Source organism: Lepus europaeus, chromosome 1 (genome assembly GCF_033115175.1).
Source record: "Lepus europaeus isolate LE1 chromosome 1, mLepTim1.pri, whole genome shotgun sequence".
In the NCBI taxonomy this organism is placed as follows: domain Eukaryota; kingdom Metazoa; phylum Chordata; class Mammalia; order Lagomorpha; family Leporidae; genus Lepus; species Lepus europaeus.
The window spans coordinates 73,259,587-73,281,242 of NC_084827.1; the positions used below are offsets into that span (position 1 = coordinate 73,259,587).

Below are 21,656 nucleotides of genomic sequence, written 5' to 3' on the forward strand. Positions count from 1 at the left end.
ATCTGAGAATTCTAAATTTAATGTGGTCTTTCAGGTGGAGGTATGTGAGGACCTGTTGCATTTGGCAGTTGACTCATTTTATCAATAAATTTCACATATTTAGATGTGATCAATGCGGGTCACCACTTGGACTCTGTTCTAGGCCCTGTAAATGTGATATTAGGAGACTACTATCAATTAATTTTACAAAATTATAGATTCACAAATTAGAGAGTAACAGTTATCAAGCCCCACTTATTTCTTTAGTAAAATTAAGATTTCAATTAACAGGAATATAACTAGTGTTTCTAGGGCATTTACCTCTTTTCAGTTTTTAAATAAACATTTAAAAATACATAAAATAATGATTCCAGTGTAAGCAACTCTAATATTTTCATCACTCAGCTTCACTATAACCAACTCATGACCAATGCCTGGCTGATCACTTTCAACATTATCCTGGATCCTCCCTCCAGATTATTTAGAGCAAACCAAAAAACATGTCTTTTCAGCCACATTTACATTAGTCTGCATATTTAGAGGATAAGGAAGCCTTAAAAAAAAAACTAACCATACATCATTTCACTTAAAATGTGAACTACGTCAAATATTCAGGAAATACACAATTCTTCAAATCATTTTACATCTTCTAATTGTCTTATCTGCCTTTTCGTTTTATGTTCAAATCAGGATCCAAACTAAGTTCACACAAAGTCTCTTCAATCTCTTCAACTACAGACATTGTCTCCACCTCCATTTATTCTCTTGTAATTGATTGTTCAAGAAACCTGGTTGGGGGCCAGCGTTGTAGTCTAGCAGGCAAAGCCTTTGCTAGAGACACTGGAATCTCCTGTTGACACTGGTTTGTGTCCTGGCTGCTCTACTTCTGCTCCTGCTCCTGACTAATGGCCTGGGAAAAGCAGCTTAAGGTGGCCCAAGTGTTTGGCACTCTTCCATCCATTTGGAGATCCAGAAGAAGCTCTGGTTTTGGCTTGGCTCAACCCTGGCTGTTGCAGCCATTAGGAGAGTGAACAGATGGATAGAAGATCTCTATCTCTCCCTTTCTCCCTGTAATTCTGACTTTCAAATAAATCTTTTAAACAAACACAAGTAGTTTTGTCCTGTAGAATTTTCCATAGTTTGGATTTTTCAGAAGTTTTCTGTTATTATTTCCTGTGAATTGGTCAGTATATATAAAAACACATCCAAGGCATATGATATTAGACCAATCATTTAAATGCTATGAGCCTCAGTTTGATCACCTGTAAGGCATAGGTATTAAGAACATCATCCATGAATGACTGTTTAAAATTAGAATACATGTTAATATTATAGTTCCACCATGGAGAAGAGATACTTACCTGTCTCATTTCATTGCTATATCCTTATTATCTACAATAGTACTTTACACATGATAAGTTCTCCTTAAATTATAATAAAAAATACATGAACTAACCATATGAATCTCATGATATCTTCTCTCTAGAGGTCACTGTAGCAGTATCAAGGGGGAAGCTTTAATGTTTAGGAGTCAGACTGAGTCCCTCCTTTCTCTGAATTATGTTAAAATGATCATTGTTCTTACCATCAATGTAACGTCAATACCCTGAACTTTCCAGAACTGGGCTACTAAAGTCTTCATCCAAGACTGACTTTGCTGAGAAACTGTGGGTATGCGGAATCGCAGAGCCACTCAAATCTATTAGAAAGACCTTAGGATATTTCCTGATAACATATTATAGGTTTCAGTGATTGTCTTTGAAAAGGCAATAGACTTGTGTTATGTGTGTCATGCATGCTGGAAGAACACTAAATATATTACTACTTTACTGGGAACTCTCTTGACAATAATGCAAATTGCTGAGGGAACAGAAATAAATTCTTGAAGTATTTTTGACAACAAAAGTGACTTCTGGCTTCAAGAAGAGTTCAAAGACTGACTGACTTGAATAATTGAGATCTTCACAAGATCAACACTGAAAAGGCAGGCTGGGCACTGCCCAAGATGGAGGGGCAAAAATGCAGACCACATTCAGATGTCTTAGTGTCAGTGTGGTTAGATGAGGGCCTTGCAGGAACTGAGCCCCAGCAACACCCTTGGAATACTCACACCTTTATGTTTGTCACTGTACTGTGTTCTCTTCACCTAGCACATGCTACCTTCAGCTACCAAATCCTCTCCACCTGCACATGCTTCAATATTTACTTCAAATGCAGCCCCTTCAATACCACAATGTTTATCTTCAATCATTTTTTCTGTCTTACAGCAAATATTTATCTAACATGTTTTTTGTTTGGTATTTCATGTGTGAGTCTTTTCTACCATAAGATACTTAGGATCAAGGGGAATGACATATTTTTGTGTCCCTCACTTTGCTTAGCAAAGAACCTAATTTTGCTTGTTTTTAAAGGTTTATTTATTTATTTGAGAAACAGAGTTAGAGAAAGAGAAGGAGAGAGAAAGATAGAGGTCTTCCATCCACCGTGTCACTCCCCAAATGGCCACAATGGCTGGAGCTGGGCCTATCTGAAGCCAAGACCTGGGAGCTTCTTCTGGGTCTCCCATGCTGGTGCAGAGGCCCAAGAACTTGGTCCATCTTCTGCTGCTTTCCCGAGCCATTAGCAGGGAGCTGGATCAGAAGTAGAGCAGTAGGGACTCAAATCGGCATCCATATGGGATCCCAGTGCCACAAGCAGAGGTTTAACCTACTAGACCACAGTACCGGCCCTTTTTTATGTTTTGTGTTTTTCTAAAGACAATTTTGGTTTCAAGAGTGACTGAAAATTAACCTAGTCTTAATGAAATACTATCTGAGTGGAATATCTATTTTAAATCAAATACATTAGAACTTTAAAGTCATTTAGTCAATAATGGTGGACCAGGTTAACTAAATGACATCTGCAGTAAGGTCTTATTTAACTGGCAGATTCAAACAGCAGCATGGTTCATGTGATATTGTACTTCATTTAGTAGATCTACCATTTACAAGACTAAAATCATACACAGCTTACATTATATAAGAGTGATTCATATTATTTGAACATTCAAGTCCACAATGTCCAAATGCTAGCAATGAAGAAATCATGTGATTGAAGCCTGTATGGAGATCAAGTGAGAAAAGAAAAGTGTAATTTGATAAAGGAATCAGAGAGATGGCACATCCTGGGTTTTTTGTTTTTGTTTTTTTGGTTTTTTTTTTGGTTTTTTTTTGTTTGTTTGTTTGTTTTTGTTTTTTTGACAGGCAGAGTGTACAGTGAGAGAGAGAGAGAGACAGACAGACAGACAGAGAGAAAGGTCTTCCTTTGCCGTTGGTTCACCCCCCAGTGGCCACTGCAGCCGGCACGCTGCGGCCGGCACACTGCGCTGATCTGAAGCCAGGAGCCAGGTGCTTCTCCTGGTCTCCCATGCGGGTGCAGGGCCCAAGCACTTGGGCCATCCCCCACTGCCTTCCTGGGCCACAGCAGAGAGCTGGACTGGAAGAGGAGCAACCGGGACAGAATCCAGCGCACCGACCGGGACTAGAACCTGGGGTGCCGGCACCACAGGCGGAGGATTAGCCTATTGAGCCACGGCGCTGGCCCATCCAAGGTATTTACTGGCTAAACATGTATCATTTTTGAGCCAAAAATAAATGGAAAATTAGCCATCTTTGCTAACTGCAATGGATTTTCAGTCCATGCAATAAATGGAACTGTAATGTGATGTTGGCATACCTGTTTGGAAACACTAACGACATCATCAGACCAACTGGTTTGATAACACAGCACAAAAATGCACTAAGCAGGTAGACACCATTAAAGAGTGACTAAAAAGACAAAGATCTTCATGAACTTTGAAAGCAATGAGTGGTTGTCAAGTTTTTCTTTTACATTTAAATAATTTCACTTATCCCTGTGTCCCAATTTTCTCCTAGATACAATCTCAGCAAGACTACACTAATCAAATTTAAGAAATACTGTCAGTGACAGATGTGTAAGTCTGTGATGAAAGCTGAATATTCTGTATGAAATGCAACAGCTTCTAACATCATTTTAACTTCATTATCTATTTATTCAAAAATGAATGAGGAAACAAAGAAAATATGATCAGAAGTCACAAGGCCTGAGGTTTAGATTGGGATCCACTTATGTGACCATAACAAGTGACCTCACTTCTAAAGATTCAATATTATTTCTGTTTAAGTTATAGTATATGATCTCTCTGCCATGTATAAGATTATAGAAGGAAAGGAATAATAAATAATATGGCATGATTTTAGAAACACTGAAAAATATAAAACACTGTCATCATTTCTGTTGCCATGCTAACATCGATATTAATCAAAATGCTTATAAGATATAACTGCTCAGAATTATTAAAGGAATTAAATATGGGCATTTCTTGAGAAAATTCATGCTGTCTCACACTACTACAATAACTGACAGGTGAAAACACTTGGTCAGGAGAAATGAAATGAATTCTAAAGCAGTTAATGAAAACTAAAACATATTTCTTTTGTCAGAACCTTACAGCTTCAGCATAGCTAATTTCCTCCTTTAATCTTGGAAAACATTCTTAAAAGCTTGAGGCTATGCATTAGCAACAGATGTAGACATTTATAAACAAGCACCATCTTAACTGAATTATTTTTCACAAAGTAAACAAAGGATCCCAAAGAATAGTTTGCAGTATTTACCATCAGCACTCTGCAGGGATGCTGTTCAGTAAGCACATAGCCTAAGAATCAAAAAGGTCACCAGATCTTTAGTCCACACCATGAGGACTGCTGCATTTGGTGGAACCCCACACCCAACCATAGCCACACTAGTATAAATATTACTAAGTATCATAAAACATACTCCAAAAGTAAACTTCACCCTATTGGGAAGTGAACTTTCAACACTAAATTCCGTTTATTGCCCTGCAGTAAGGAATTCAGTGAAGAGAACTCTGAAATAGGCAGCTCATCTTTTATAGGTGAGCACTCTATCATCGAAGCTCACAGATTGGAAATCAGGTCTTCATCCTCCCAGGCCATCGTGGTTTATAACTCTAAGAATGATGACTATTATCAAAATTTTAAAGATCCCCCAAATGGCTATTCTACAACCTTCCTAAAGAAGCCAATTTCTATCAGAAACACATTATCCATAAAACTCTTCCATATTTTTAACTAAAATAGAGTACAATTTCTGATGCATCTTTCTACTTTAGTGAAAATATTAATTCATTCTTCTATTTGTTCATTTATCAAACAACAACTATTTATTGAATACCTATCATGAATAAGGTCACTGGTAGCGTTAAAAGAGATGTAGAATATGAGACACTTTCTCTACACCTTTGAAAGGCAACAATGTTTAGCTCTTCTTTTCAATAATTTTTAGGAGGAACATATGCAAATAGCTGCCAACTTACAGAAAACATCAAAGCCAAAAGAACTTGTTGAACAGCCCCAAGAACAGTAATAAACATGTAGACTGTGCAAAATTCTCAATGTCAAATGTTGAATTCTTCAAGAAATGAATCTGGAGGAAAAGAGAGGTAACTTGGAGGTACAAAACAACTTAATAGATTTATGCATGAAGGCAGGTGTTTGGCAGTTTAGACTGTACACGAGATATCCGCACACTGTAACATGGTCCCTGAGTTCTAAAGTCCTAGTTCCACTGCAACCCACCTTCCTGTTAATGCACTCCCTAGGATTCTGCAAGTGATAGTTCAATTAACTGGATCCATCACACCCACTGGGGAGAAACAGCTTGAGTTCAGGGTTCCTACTTTGAACCTGACTTGGATCTGGCAGTTGGAGGGCATTTGATCAGTGAAGTTCTTGCTCCAATTGTCTCTTTTCCATTTTAATAAAAATTTCAACAATTTTACAAGTTTATAAAATGGGTAAAACTAAAGTGTCTGTGGATGTACATTAAATTATAAAATACTATTCCTAAACCTGAAAAAGACACAACAGAGAAAGAGAATGACAAACTGATTTCCCTGATGAACAGAGACCCAAAAATCCTAAACAAAATACTAGCCAATCTAATCCAACAACATATCAGAAAAAAACATTCACCCAGATCATATGTGATTTATCCGTGGTATGAAGGGACGGCTCAACATTTGAAAATCAATAGATGTGATACATCACATTAACAAACTGAAAAAAAAACATATGATTCTCTAATAGATGCAGAAACAGCATTTAATAAAATACAACATCTTCATGATGAAAACCTTAAACAAGTTGGGTATAGAATGAACATTCCTCAACACAATCAAGGCAATTTATGACAAACCCATGGGCATTAAATTATCCCTATTGAATGGGGATAAGTTGGGAGCATTCCCACAGAGATCTGGAACCAAACAAGGATACTCACTCTCACCACTGCTATTCAATACAGTCCTGGAAGTTTTAGCCAGAGCCATTAGGCCAGAAAATGATATCAAAGGGATACAAATTGGGAAGGAGGAATTCAAACTATCCTATTTGAAGATGACATAATCCTTTTTATAGAGGATCCAAAAGACTCCACAAGACAATTGGAACTCATAAGAGTTTGGTAAAGTGGCAGGATATAAAATCAACACACGAAAATCAATAGCCTTTGTATACACAGGCAATGCCACGGCTAAGATCCCTCCCATTCACAAAAACTATCAAAAAATTCAAATACCTTGGAATAAATTAACCAAGGACATCAAAGATCTCTACAATGAGAATTATAAAACATTAAAGAAAGAAATAGAAGACACCAAAAAATGGAAAAACCTCCATGTTCACGGATTGGAATATTCAATATCATCAAAATATCCATACTACCTAAAGCATTTACAAATTTAACTCAATACCAATCAAAATGCCAAAGACAGCCTTCTCAGATATAGAAAAACGATGCTGAAATTCATATGGAAACACAGGAGTCCCCCAAATAGCTAAAGAAATCTTATACAACAAAAGCTAAGGCAGAAGCATCACAATACCAAATTTCAAGACATACCTCAGGGCAGAAATACTCAAAGCCTGGTATTGGTGTAAAAACAGAAGGACAGACCAATGGAACAGAACAGAAATGCCAGAAATCAATCCATGCACCTACAATCAACTTATCTTTGATGAAGGTGAAAAAAATCCTTGCAGCAAGGATAGTCTCTTCAACAAAGGAACTGCAAAAACTGGGTCTCCACCTGCATAAGTATGAAGCAAGACCCCTACCTTACACAAAAAATCCACTCAAAATGAATCAAAGACCTAAATACACAACCTGATACCATCAAACTATTAGAGAGAACCTGCAAGACATTGGCATGGGCAAAGAGTTTTTGGAAAAGACCCCAGAGACACAGGCAATCAAAGCCAAGATTCAAAAATAGGATTACATCAAATGGAGAAGCTTTTGTGCTGCAAAACAAACACTCAGCAAAAAAATGAAGAATCAACTGACAGAATGGGAGAAAATATTCGCGTACTATGCAACAGATAAAGCATTAATAACCAGAATATATAAAGAGCTCAATAAACTCAACAACAAAACAACCCAGTTAAGAAATGGGCAAAAGACTTAAAGAGGCATTTTTCAAAAGAGGAAATCCAAATGTCTAACAGACACATGAAAAAATGGACAGGCTCACTAGCCTTCAGGGAAACGCAAATCAAAATCACAATGAGGTTTCATCTCACCCCCCATTAGAAAGGCTTTTATACAGAAATCAACAAACAAATGCTGGCAAGGATATAGGGAAAAAGATACCTTAATCCATTATTGGTGGGAATATAAACTGGTCCAACCACTGTGGAAGACTGTATGGAGATACCTCAGAAATCTGAATATAGGGGCCAGCGCTGTTGTGTAGCCACTGCCTGCAGTGCCATCATCTCACATGGGCGCTGGTTCGAGACCCGGCTGCTCCAATTCTGATCCAGCTCTCTGCAATGGCCTGGGAAAGCAGTGGAAGATGGCCCAAGTCCTTGGGCCCTTGCACCTGCGTGGGAGACCCAGAGGAAGCTCCTGGCTCCTAGTTTTGAATCGGCTCATCTCTGGCCTTTGCAGTCATCTGGGGAGTGAATCAGCAAATGGAAGGCCTCTCTCACTCTCCCTCTGCCTCTGCCTCTCTGTACTCTGCCTTTCAAATAAATAAATCTTTTAAAAAGAAATCTGAATATAGATCTACCATATGACCCAGCCATCCCACTACTGGGATTTACCCAAGGGAAGTGAAATCAGCATATGAAAGCATTATCTGTACCCCCATTTTTTTGCAACTCAATTTACAATAGCTAAAATATGGAATCAACCCAGCTGTCCATCAACTGAAGAATGAATAAAGAAATTATGGGTTATATATACCATGGAATATTACACAACAGTAAAAAAATGAAATCCTATAATTTGCAACAAAATGGATGCAACTGGAAAACATTATACTTAGTGAAATAAGCCAGTCCCCAAAGGACAAGTATCTTACATTCTCTCTGATCTGCATTAACTAATAGAGACCTCAAAGGTAATCTATAGTGAAATTTACAAGTTGAGATGCAATGACAGCCCTTGTCTCAACTGTTGAGGAATAGTTTTTTAATATTATTAATTAATAATTAATATTATTTGTTGAAATCTTATGAGTATAAAGTTAATTAAAAATAGATCTTAGTAAAAAATAAGAATGGGAATAGGAGAAGGAGGAGGAAGGGTGAAAAGGTGGGTAGGGTAGGAAGAATCACTATGTTCGTCAAGTATTTATGAAATGCATGAAGTTTGTATACCTTAAATAAAAGGTTTCTAGGGGGAAAATCAAAATATAAATCACTGCTATATGGTCAGGACATAGTTACTACTGAGAAAAGATAAAGTTTGAGATTGGGAAGAGTCAGCTGGAGGGGTCCTGGGTTCTAGGCAGTTTTCTTTCTGGACCTATAGTCTTTTAAACAAGGATGTTTACTTTCAGTAATTCATGAAGTTAACTATTTGCCTATATTATTTTTCTGAGTCCATGTTTCCTTTTTCAAAAAGCATTCATTGAACTGTATCTCTTACACCTTGCTAGAAGGAATGCAAAATGGCACAGCTTCTTAAGAAAACACTTTTTAATAAATTTTTTAATTTTTTAATAAAGCAAAACATGCTTACTATGTGACTCAGTAGTATTATACTGCTCATAAGGATACTTCAGTGAGTTTTTGAGGAAATGGATTTAAATGTTTCTGTATCTGTAAGAAACAATTCTGAACTCTGTGCATAGTTTTTTTTTAGTAATATGCATTTCCAATTAATTTTTTGAAGACCCTTTTATTTGTTCCAGAGACATAAAAACTCCCTAAGACTTGGGCATGAATGTTTAATACAGATTTAATCATACCCACCCAAAACTACAAGAAACCTAAAGATCCAACATCAGGTGCATAAACAAAGGGTAGTATACCTATATGCAAGAATACTATTCAGCAATAAAAGGGAATGAACTGATGAAAAATGTCACAACATGAACATCTATCAAAAGACTTATACTAAGTGAAAAAACCCAGACACTATGAATTAAACACTTTATAATTTCATTTATCACTTTTCTAGTGATGGCAAAGCAACTGGTAGAAAAATCATATTACAGGTGCCAGGGGCTTAAAGTATGGAAATGGAACTTGTCATAAAAACAGAAACACTTAACATTTTGGTGGTTGTGGTATTTTTAAGGGTATAGGCTGGTCAAAACTTACCAAATTGTATACCTTTAAAAAGAAAATTTTCTTTGAACTTGCCACCCCAAATAAAATATTGAGAAATAATGTATTTATTTAGTTAGTTTCTAGTTTTAAAATAAAACGTTCTGGCGGTTGGTGTGGTGGCACTGCCTCTTAAGCAATGTATGCAACATTAGCATCCAACATTGAGGCGCTTGTTTGAGCCCTGGCTGCTCTGCTTCCAATACAGCTCCCTGCTGATACACCTGGCAAAGCAGCAAAAGATAGTACAAGTCCTCGGGTCTGACACCAACATGGGAGACCAGGATGGAGTACCTGGCTCCTGATTTCAACCTGGTCCAGCTCCAGCCGTTGCTGCCATTTGGGGAGTGACCAACCAAATGGAGTACATTTCTTTCTGTGGCTTCCTCCTCAAATCTCTCCCTGTCATTTGCCTTTCAAATAAATAAAATTATTTTTAAAATTTTTAAAAATAAAACTTCTCCATATCACTTAATTTTTTAAAAGACTGATTTATCTGAAAGAGATACAGAGAGATCTTAAAACCTCTGGATCACTCCACAAACAGCTGCAGCAGCCAGAGCTGGATCGGCCTAAAGCCAGAAGCTTCTTCCAGGTCTCCCATGTGAGTGCAGGGGCCCAAGCACTTGGACCATCCTCCACTGACTTCCCAGGTGAATTAACAGAGAGCTGGTTTGAAGCAAGCAGCTGGGAATCGAAATGGCCCCCATGCGGGACCCACTGTACCACAGCACTGGCCCTCGCTTATTTTCTTAAAGAAAGTATTTTGGGGGAGCGATAGTGACACATTAAACATTTTAACAGGTAATAGAAAAAATATTTTGAACAGAGACTAAATCATTCATGTTTTTATTGATGGCTATTTCTTCAAAGAAATAATTTATAACTGAAAACAATTCTAGTTGTCATAACACTCTTTCTGTTCAGGCTTTTTCCCAAACCAGCTGAAATAAATCTTAAAGTGGACAAACATCAGAGCCAAGAGCAATAATGATTAAGTTCACCACAGAGTATTTTAACTTCATTTTGCCAGTCTCCTTCCTCAGTATTCTCTCTGGCTGCTCTCAACAGAAATTTTCCATCTAGGTCTGGCAATTTTCTAATCTCTGTGTCTCGAGTTGAGCAACTAAAACAGACATGGCCAAGTCCCAGTCCCACGGAAGCTCGCTATGATTACAACATGGACACTAGGGCAACTGAATCCAAGACTTCAGCCAGCACAGATTCTCACTGTTAGAAATTTCAAGAAGGAACAGCAATTGTGTTGCAATGGCTTAAACCTGGGACACTCACATCCCATATCCGTGTGCCAGTTTAAGTCCTGGCTTCTCTGCTTCTATTCTAGTTTCCTAATGTGTCTAGGAAGCAGCATAGAATGGCTCAAGTACTTGAGTTCCTACCACCCAAGTGGGAGACATGGATCAAGTTCCCAGTTCCTAGATTAGCTTGGCCCAGGCCTGGATGCTGAGGCTATTTGGAGAGTGAACCAGAGGACAGAAAAATCTGTGTCTGTCACTCTACCTTCCCAGTAAGTAAATCTTTAACAACACTGGCAAAGAAGAAACTTCAAGAAGGTTTTGTTATAGTAGCCTAGTTACTACAATACACCGTGCACTGTCTTTTAAAGGGCTTAAAGTATTATAAAACTACAAGGCAATCCAATATCTTTATTTTACAGGTGAGCAAACTGAGACCTAGAAGGTTCAAATGACTTAACCAGAGTTATTAGGCTATTTAGCCACCCCACTGAACAGAATACTGTTCTTTGAGATGCAACTCCAACTACACTCCATGTTAATTTTTTTTTTTTAATTATTTGAAAGACAGAGTTACAGAGACAAGGTGAGACAGAGATCAATCTTCCATTCACTGGTTCACTCCCCAAATGGCCACAATGACAGGGGTTAGGCCTGGCCGAAGCCAGGAACTTCTTCCAGGTCTCCCACATGGGTACAGGGGTACAAGGACTTGGGCCATCCTCTGCTGCTTTCCCAGATGCATTAGCCATGAGCCGGATGAGAAGCAGAGCAGCCAGGACTGGAACCAGCACCCACATGGGATGCCAGCAATGCAGGCCGTGGCTTAACCCACTGTGCCACAGTGCCGACCCCTAATTACATGTTCTTTACCAAGGATGCACAACAGGCCACATGCCTTTCATGCTCTCTCAACAACATGTAGCTGTTTTTAGAATCTAAGAAGCATGTGACAGGATTATCATTTCTAAGGCAGAAACAAACACAAAGGAATAAAGGAATGCTGACAAATTAGTAAGTTAGCTGCTCAGGGAGGTGGAAATGGTTTTCCTTCTAGTTCTCTCTACAGTGTAGGCTTCAGCCTGCCTCTGATTTGCTCAAGCAGAGCTCCCATGCTAGATCACTAAGACATAAACTTCTGACACCGAAATATGATCCATTTTCTGTTAACAGTGCATTTTAAAAGATGCCTTTTAAAATCTTTTCTTCTATCTGTCGTAATTTCAAGAAAATTCATCCTTTAGCCAATGTTGCTTTGCCATTTTAAACTTTTGGGAGATTTATGCAGAGCAGATGAGATGCCCCCATTTTTATGAGAAGTCTCAGCCAGAAATATTGCTGATGGTGTGGAAATAGCAACTCCCAATCGATGGAAAATTGCCCTCTGTATTCATCAGGAGGAATGAGGCACTCAGGAAGCTGTTCTCCCAGACAGGTGAAAGTTGATGGTCTGAGATGGGAACAAATTTAGAAGAAGAGAAGAGCTCGGTGCTGTTGATTGCCCAAAGGTCAATTGACAGCTTTTCTGTACTTGTTATGCTTTATTCCTCCTAAAGATGCAAGTGAAATGTACTTTTAATGTACCAGATACAGAGGCAGAAGGGATTAAGTGTGTAGGATATTTAAGGCATACTATTCTCTTCCACACTCTTCTATGCCAGGTACCTATAGCTTCCAAACGGGCAGAAAAACAAACCCCAGGATTCTATAAAGTTTCTAAGAGCCAATAACATGAACAGCAACCAGTGAACAAGTTAAGTAGTAAAACCATCTCCATTTATGGCTACTTGAAGTTTAACACACAGCAGACTGCACTTAAGCACAGCCATCAACTTTAAGAGAATCCCCATTACATTAAGCAAGGAAATGGCTGCAAGGCAGTGCTAACAATGCCAGAGGAGGTCAGAACAGGCTAAAAGAAAACCTGGAAAAGTGCAGAGTGAAAGATTGCCTCTGATTTGCTTGACTTTTTAAAATTCTGGATCATTATGAATGGCAAACCTGAACTTCTTTCCTAACTTGCATGTCCTGTGCCTGGCATAGACACACTCACGGAACATTTCAAGGCTTCAGAGAAATACTAAGCGATGCCTGGTATTTAGGGTGTGAAATAGTTTGCTAACTGGAGATGCTTTATGTCTGCCAGGTGGTAATTATGTCAGACTGATTCTAATTTAAAGCTTCAGATATAGTGTAGCACAGCTCTAGCACATGCTATGAATGTGCAATATTATCACTCTGCATTCATTTCATCTAGTTGTCCATGCCACCGCATAACCTATTAACACATATCAGGTCTGGTTGTCCTGAATATGGACAAAATCCCTCTCCATTTCCACCTATACTAGAAACACTCATATGTTGTTTTGTTCACATAAGCAGAATTCTCTGAGAGTGGCTGTTGTCGAAACAACAGTGTTCACTACTCATCTACACAATGATTTATTTTCAAAGGAACCAGCTCATATGCATGTGCAAATCACAAATGGTTTGTATGAAATTGATACTCAGTACATGTGATTTTCTCTTGACAAGCCTTTTGTTGTTGTTGTTCTTTTAAAGTCCCTGATATTACAACCCAATATACCCAGTCCTAGTTTGGAGACAGTGTTCCTCAAAATGCTTCTCCAGGCACATCTGACCTCAACATTTCACAAATTCAAGGTGGAAAAACAACACTGGGAATGTAAACCATGACGATCTTTGTATGGGTACACAGAAGAGAAGGCAGTGCCATAGCCTCAGTGCACACCACTAATATTGGCCAGTTTGAGAATTACAAATCAGAAGGGTGGGGAGGTAGAGGTAGTTACGGAACTTCAGATGGTTACAAACCTAAGCCCTCATAAGATATGCTCAGCCACATATCATATACCACACAAATAATGGGTTGAACAATCATTGTCACACTTGGAAATCATCTTTGATATATACCACAAACTAACAACAAGAGGCAGCAACCCTAATACTGCCACCTGCCGCTGAGTACTAGCTTGCTGAAGGGCTCCCACAACAGTGGGGAAAGGTGCATTGTCAACTATCTCTTTTTTTCCTTCCTTGCATTTACATTCAAGGAAGTCAGTGGTCTGAACTAAGCTGATCATGCCTGTCTGAATCACCTTTGCTGCAGTACATTTCTGATGGAGGAGCTTACACAGCTGATTATGTAACTAACCTCTGACCACTCATTTTTAATTTTTTTATTGCCCAAACTTAGGACCATTGCAGATCATTACTCCCTAGTCAGAGGTCAAGGAGAAGGAAGAGATTGTGGCTGATGATTTGGTGGTGACATAAAAGAGTACTATTCATTCAACCATTTTCATACATTTTTATCACCTAAGTGATCCCCTTGCTCATTAATCCAGATACTCACAAATGTTCAAGTTTTGCCTGGTGCTTTCAAGCCAACAGCTCCATCACAGAATTGACATCACAGAAAACCAAGTCCCAGCTGATCTCTCCTAAATCACTCATCTTGACACCTCAGTGTCACTTCCCACATGCACCTGTAACTATCCCAGCATCTGACTTTCACTATTCACTCTCTCTGTTTCCTCATGAGGTACCTGAAGTTAAAACTCAGTCTGCTGAGAGGCTGCCACACCCACATTGCCATCAAACATGTTAAGAAAACACCTCTGCCAGCATTTTGTGCCTCTGTGCTCAGGTTCATGAAAGAAGTGCTGGAAAGACACGCCTACACATTTAAATGCTGCCATGAATCTGCAGTCTAAGAACTTGACCTGAGAATCTTGAGCAGTGTATTAGCTCTTAGTTTACGTGTGATTCCTTAGACATGGGTCCAGCATTCCTATTTCTTAAAGTATAAAATTCCAAAACTGCTTAACTGTTCAGATAGATGTGCCACAAAATAAGTAGCAGTACTTGTAAGAATTAACCCAATTTGTGCCACTTTGAACCACTATTCATCGTACCCTCCAGTGTCTTCTGGGAAAGAATGCATGAGATACATTCAACTATAAATATACTACCAGAGTTAATTAATGTTCCTCACTTCAGTAGTATCCTTTAAAAATTACACAATTACAAATTTTCCTTATGTCTTCCTGTTTGTTGTCTCTGCTAGAAATCTCATAGTTAAATTATAAGCTCATTGTCAGAAAACCAGTGGGCTTATATGGCTAAGATCAGTATCACAATCTCCTTTTTTTGCCTTTTCTGTTTTTATTTTACCAGTCCTACGGTAAATCTGCCTTTTATTCTAAGCCACACCACATCCTTTCAGAAAGGTTATTAACTTAACTTTACCAAGTAACACTAGTCTATGAACAAAGCTGAAAGTAATTCCACAATCTATTATCATAAATCAAAAACACCTCATCAATTCAAGGAAAACACAGTGAAGGATAAATATAAAAAAGATGAATGTAAAAATGTTCAGTATAATAATTTTTATTATAAATTTCTATTACTATTTTGGATGCTGATCAAATGTAAAGGTGGTACGTTTGAAGTATATTCTATAATGCTGACAATTTTTCAGAGACATAAATGAGCAAGATTTTTTAAATAACCCAACTAGAAATGTCTTTAAAATCAAGTTTAAACTGTAAAAGGCCATCAGAAATGGTTCAATGAGTCTACCCAAATTATCTTGTAATTACTTTATCTGTTATATATGCTTTCTCCCTGACTTTGGCTGATTTACTTCAGTTGCTTGGTTTTAATTGGACTTAAAGCTTCAATAAAACTGAAAAGTTCACCTTAGAAAACTAGTTGCTCTGAAAAAAATAAAAACTTTCACAAAGCTAGGATGTATAGCCATCATTTATTGTACACATAATTATCTTCTCTTTCAGCTTAGGATAGTCTTAATCCTTGTGTATATCAAGTCTGTATGGGATTGTCCTGGGATTTACAACAGATTACCCAGTACCTTATGAAAATAATTTACTGTACCATGCGTGTCTCACATAATGTAAATCAATGGCTTACATATAAAGGCATCTCATTTAGACAGTGCAGACATAAGCAAAGATCTGCCTCCTGCTTTCCTTGAACATTAAGATGGAAAATATTGTAAAGCAGTGCTTATCTGAAAGCTGATTTAGTGGATGGGACTCCTTGATTTCAAACTGGGAGACATAAAGCTAGAGTTGGCATCCAACTGAATGAAATACAGAGGATAAGGTGGTATAAGTGATAGCCTACGAGGGGTGGGACGTCCATTTGTTAAGCTATTGACTGGTGTATTTCTATAGCACCTGTGCATTATCACAGGCTTGACAAGTTGAACAGGGCGTTCAGTTCTGACACTGAGCCCAGAGGAGCCATCAGTCCTTCCTGCCCTACTCCTTTAAGAAGCCCTAAACCAAATCTACAAACATTTATGGCACTAGCCACTGTTAGGAATATAATCTTTAAAAAGTTTATAAAAAGAGAACAAATTTCAGGCATTCTCAGTCTATCACTGCAACACATCTTAAAACTAAAACCAAAAACAAGCTATCATTATAAAAGTCTCATAATAAGGAAGTTACATCCATCACCAATTATAGAGTTACCTAATCCCAGAGGTATGTGAAAGCCAGACTAACAGTTTGCTCTTGTGGATTATAAGGCAACTTCTCAAACATGATGCCACCTAGGATAACATTAATGGTGCCAAATGAAACTAATTATAGGTCCTATCATTGGACCCCATATGGTAGTTGATCAAAGCATATTTATTACTGCTGTCTTGTATGACTAGCAAAAATTGTGCTAGATAATATGGAAGACATATTTATTAGCTCTACAAGTATTCAATGAGTGCCTGCCATGTGCCCTGCTCTCTGCAAAACACTGGTCTGTCGTAAAATTACCTAACCCTCAAGGGTGTCTTGATTTTGTAAATAGAGAAGCATAAAAATGAAAGCACACCCTCCCTTCTCACCTCCCACAGGGTGCCTGCATGTGACCCTAGGACTACAAGTACACAGGTTTGTCTTGCTTTTTCCCCAATGAACTGAACAGACGTTAACATAATAGGTTGAATGATCATCTAGCCCCACATTAACCTATTATTGGAAACTAAAAGATTCTGACTGTCTGCAATTAAATCTAACAAAAGCTTTTTTCAAAATCTTTCTTTCAAATGCTGCCTGTGTCTTGTTTTTTATAAAAAGAAGCAATTTTCTATTTTTAAACTACTCTTAAGTGGTTCCTTTAAGGAATAAGTAAGAGCTTACTGAACGATGAGATTCATACTATGGTAAAATTGGATTGTGATGAGGAGTGAAATCTCATCATGCAGGCTGGCCTTACACAGAAAGACAAGTCTACAGAGCACACAGTCACCACAGCTCACTAAGACACCCTTGGTTGGGGGTGGGGAGCAAAAGCTACAATACAGCGTGGACTATGTAAGGTGTAATCGAAAGTTGCAGGAAACTGGTCCAAATGCAACAGAATGGCCAGAAGAGATGGTCTAAACGTCTGGGAAATTAGCTCAAATGCAACCAAAGCTTGCAGAATGGAAATCCAATCCTAGGTGTTATTGATGCCAAGACGGATGCGCCTCAGGAAGCAGCATGCTCACTAAGAAACCTTACCTGGAGAACTGCTGCTGCAGACTGCGCATCTGAATCCTGTTGCGCTCAGACTCCAGGGTCACCTCCTGCAACCGCTTCTCACTTTGAAGACGTAACTGTCTCTCCTCCTCCAATTCATGGATCAGCTTCTCATGCTGGGAAAAGCACAGAGGGAGTGACTTTTAAGATGCTAATGTCAAAAAATGATTAGCAATACCTGTTGATTAATAAGTGCTAACTTGAGTTTACAGATATAAATTTCATTATTACAGCAACCCCACGAGACAGGCTCTCACATTAATCTTTTGTTTTAAAGTAGGCAACCAAGAATCAGAGCTACCTGAGCACTTTGTGCAAGGCCATATAAACCAGAAAGTAACCGAATTTGAGTCCTACCTGAATTAACTCTAATGTTGAACAATTTCTACTAAATCAGGGAAGAACTATGACTCTAAAATACTATCAAATGCCAATCATCAGGTGGGAACTATTGCCTGTTCAGAATTATTTCATCTCTTCTATCTCTGGTATATGTTTTAAAGGGAAGAATATTATCTTTATCGAACAACCAAGAATTTCAAGTTTATTAGACCATGTACTGATAAAATTAACACTAAAGTTTTAATTTTCCCCTTTCAAGCTTTTAAAGATGAAAACAGACTGAACCATCCAATGTTTTTATAATCCCAGGAACCAGCTCATCTCATGGATGGGCATCAGAGATTCCAACACCAACTGAATGATCTAGAACAGACGGCTCAGTACAAACTCACCCCTGGAAGCAGTGCAAGCACATCCTTGAAAATCTCCTCTTTACTGACTCAACTACACTAGAATCTTTTTGTTTAGATTTTGTTCTATTTTTGTTATTGCTGTTCTTTAAGATTATCATACTGTTTGGAAATTGCTATTATTAAATTAAGTAATAGCAATTTGCAAACAAGATAAATGTTCTATGGTAAAAACCAAAGATACAATGCCAGATTGTGAAGGACATGTATTCTCTTAAAGGCAAAGTGGAGAAACAGAAACCTGTCTTGAAATATATGAAACTTTGACTCCAAGGCAGGGGTTACGGGGGATTAACTATGATCCTTTGCAAGGGACATATTCACAAGAAGTGATAGCAAGGATGGATTTTCTCCAGTTACCCTGAAGGCCAGGAAGGAAACATTTGTGATATACAAATGAATCACTACACTCTACAAATACATATCATGCTGCCTCTGTACCTTTGACCATGCCCTTAAAACCATCTGAGTTTTCTCTATCAAAAGCCTGGGGCTCCTTGCAGGCTCAGCTTTAAGCCATGCCTTTCAGCATTTTCGCCTCATCATTTCTTCATTATTTCTCTCTTGTGTTCTAAGGGATCCTTCAACTTCACTGTTTCTATTTATTTCTGCAAATTTATTATAATTCTCATAATTTACCCTAACTCCCTAAACAGATACTTATTTGGGATTAGGACTATGCCTTATTTGCAATTGTAAATAACATTTTTAGCACATTTAAAGTCATATCTGAAATATATTTGCTGGTGATTCTGGAGCTGACCTTTTGCCAAATTAACCCAACTTCTTGAAGGTCCATTTTTAACATTCAGAATCAGCTACTTTATCACCATCAGAAAAAAATAAATGAAAATCCAACCTTTATTCTGTGATTTATGAAAAGTGACATTCTGGAAACTTTAGAAACAAAGAGAAAGGCAATCAGGAAAGAAATGTACTAATTTAAGTCAACTGTGTAGAACTGTTTTAAGTAGAATATTTTATACATTTGCCACAATAAAAAATAAACATTTTATGCTATAATTGCATGTAATTAAGATTCCTCTCTGTACCAACTCATAAGAGTAGAAGGGACATCGACAAATATTGCATATTGCATATTTTGGAAGATTGCAAGCTGATTTCAGAACAAGCAAAAAAGAAGTGAGATGATATATAGTCCCCAAACACCTGCTATGAAGGATATGAAGCTTCCATCAAAAGTACAGCATGCTACATCAATTCACTCATGGCCATACTGAAGACTCCCCAAAATCTAATGAGGCAGACCCTTTTCACCCGAGTAATCTTTTGTTCTATATGTTGATTCCTTTCCAAATGCCAAAACCAATAACCCTTTTCAAGCACAGGAAGTTCTAGGAAATTAAAAGTATGAAGGCAAAAATGGTTTACTAAACTATAGTCCCTTCAAATTGTGCTTCAATTAACCCAAAGCTTGCCAAGAATTCATACCTTTTTCCCCCCAAACACAGAAAATCTTTTACTCAACTTTTTAGTGTATGTGCTGCCTAAGAGAGCAGTTACCCAATTTTTTAAATGCATGGCTAAATGTAGAAAGAGATGGTATCAATGGATTAACAAGTTTTTGGATTAATTGTATTCCAAAACATAGATTGACTTTCCCCAAAATAAGTTTGACTTTTCTCCCACAGATTTTTCCTGGATTTTTTTAAACAGAGCAACAGGGAATGGAAGACAGGAAATGAGTGGTGTTGTTTAGTTATATAGTTACATAGTGCTCCTGGATATCCCAAGAGCAGTGAGTCAAAGTGTCACAGACATCTGAGGTACAAATCTGTTAGGATTTAACTGCCAGAGCACCAGCTCTTTCCATGGAACCACTGAGCTGGAATGGCTTTAAGAAGACATCTTAAGAGGAACTCTAACAAAGTTTCTCCAAAAATCACTGGTTATCAATTACCTTTTTATTTCCCCCACTTTCATTTAGCAAGATCCCCTTCTTTCCTCTCTCCTCACTTCAGTCTCTTATCACTGCACTCTAATCACTGCCCCAGGAATACCAACAACAGCCCAAAGGCTGAGTCTAACAAGTGACAATAAACAGTCACAGGAACTTTTGCCAATCACAACCCCTCCTTTTTCTGTAGAGACATGATTTTTGCTGTTATTCAAAACACAGATTTGCACATTTCTCTGAATAAAAGCTGTGAACAGGTTAACTTTCAACTCTTGTTTCCTTAGCTGGCACTTCTAATTCTGAAATACACAAATGCTTCAAAAAAAATTCTGCGTTTGGAAAGAAGTGAATTAACTGAATTTAAAAAAAAAAAAACAGCTACAAGTAAAACACTTAAGTGTTTAGCCATTTAACACATTTAAAACCTATCCACCATTTTTATTATGTTCTATCCTTTATTTTTTATTTTTTAATTTTTTGACAGGTAGAGTTATAGATAGTGAGAGAGACAGAGAGAAAGGTCTTCCTTCCGTTGGTTCACTCCCCAAATGGCCGCTGTGGCTGGCGCTGTGCCGATCCGAAGTCAGGAGCCAGGTGCTTCTTCCTGGTCTCCCATGCGGGTGCAGGACCCAAGCACTTGGGCCATCCTCCGCTGCCCACCCAGGCCACAGCAGAGAGCTGGACTGGAAGAGGAGCAACCGGGACTAGAACCCGGTGCCCATATGGGATGCCAGTGCTGCAGGCGGAGGATTAACCAAATGAGCCACAGCGCTGGCCCCATTCTATCCTTTTTTTATTGACTTGCCATTGACAAAATTTTGAGTATTGTGCCTCTAGTCCCAGTTCCCCATAAACCGTGTAGTTTCCTTTGCGTGGCTTTGCAGAGGGCAATGGCTTTTGGAAACATATAGTATTCCACTTGTACATCATGGGGAAAAAAGAAAACCATAATCAGGTGAATTCCAAAGCACCATCCCCATATGGGCAGAGAAGCAAAGGCCTGGACAAATAAACATAAAAGCAAGAAGAGGATATTAAGTCTTTGTTCTATCAAATCATCTTGTCTGTACCCCAGAACCTTCATATAGCAACAGAGCTTTCACCACCTCAAACCTAATTAATTATGCTTTGACTACAATGTGAGAAGAGATTCCAGTTATCTTAGGTAATGTACTTAAAAGTTTTAAAATTATATCCTCATCATTTTAAAAACTTAAATCATTTAAGTATTAAAAAAGGTCATTGCTTTATGCATATTCCAAGGGAGTGGAGAAAAATCTACATAAATTCTAACGATTCCTCAAAAGAAAACTATGTCACAAAACGAGCTAGGAGCCCCTAACACAGATTCATTGATTCACTTAGACCAAGGTGTTTATTTAGCAGTTATGTGCCAAACACTGGATCAGATGTGGAGATTAGCAAATAAGCAGGGTTCCCAAGTTCTTCAAATTTATAGGCTACTGAAGAGGGCA

The 21,656-nt window shown here is 38.1% G+C and overlaps 1 protein-coding gene across 7 annotated transcripts in view; it reads right to left on the reverse strand.

Moving 5' to 3' along the window:
* The window catches only part of NCKAP5 (NCK associated protein 5), a 957,082-nt gene that overhangs the window by 454,130 nt on the left and 481,296 nt on the right, over positions 1-21,656 (reverse strand). For all 7 annotated transcript variants that reach the window (XM_062185802.1, XM_062185829.1, XM_062185796.1 and 4 more), the window contains one exon: positions 17,494-17,627. In XM_062185802.1, the coding sequence (XP_062041786.1) occupies positions 17,494-17,627 (134 nt within the window). The remainder of the gene's footprint in view (positions 1-17,493; positions 17,628-21,656) is intronic.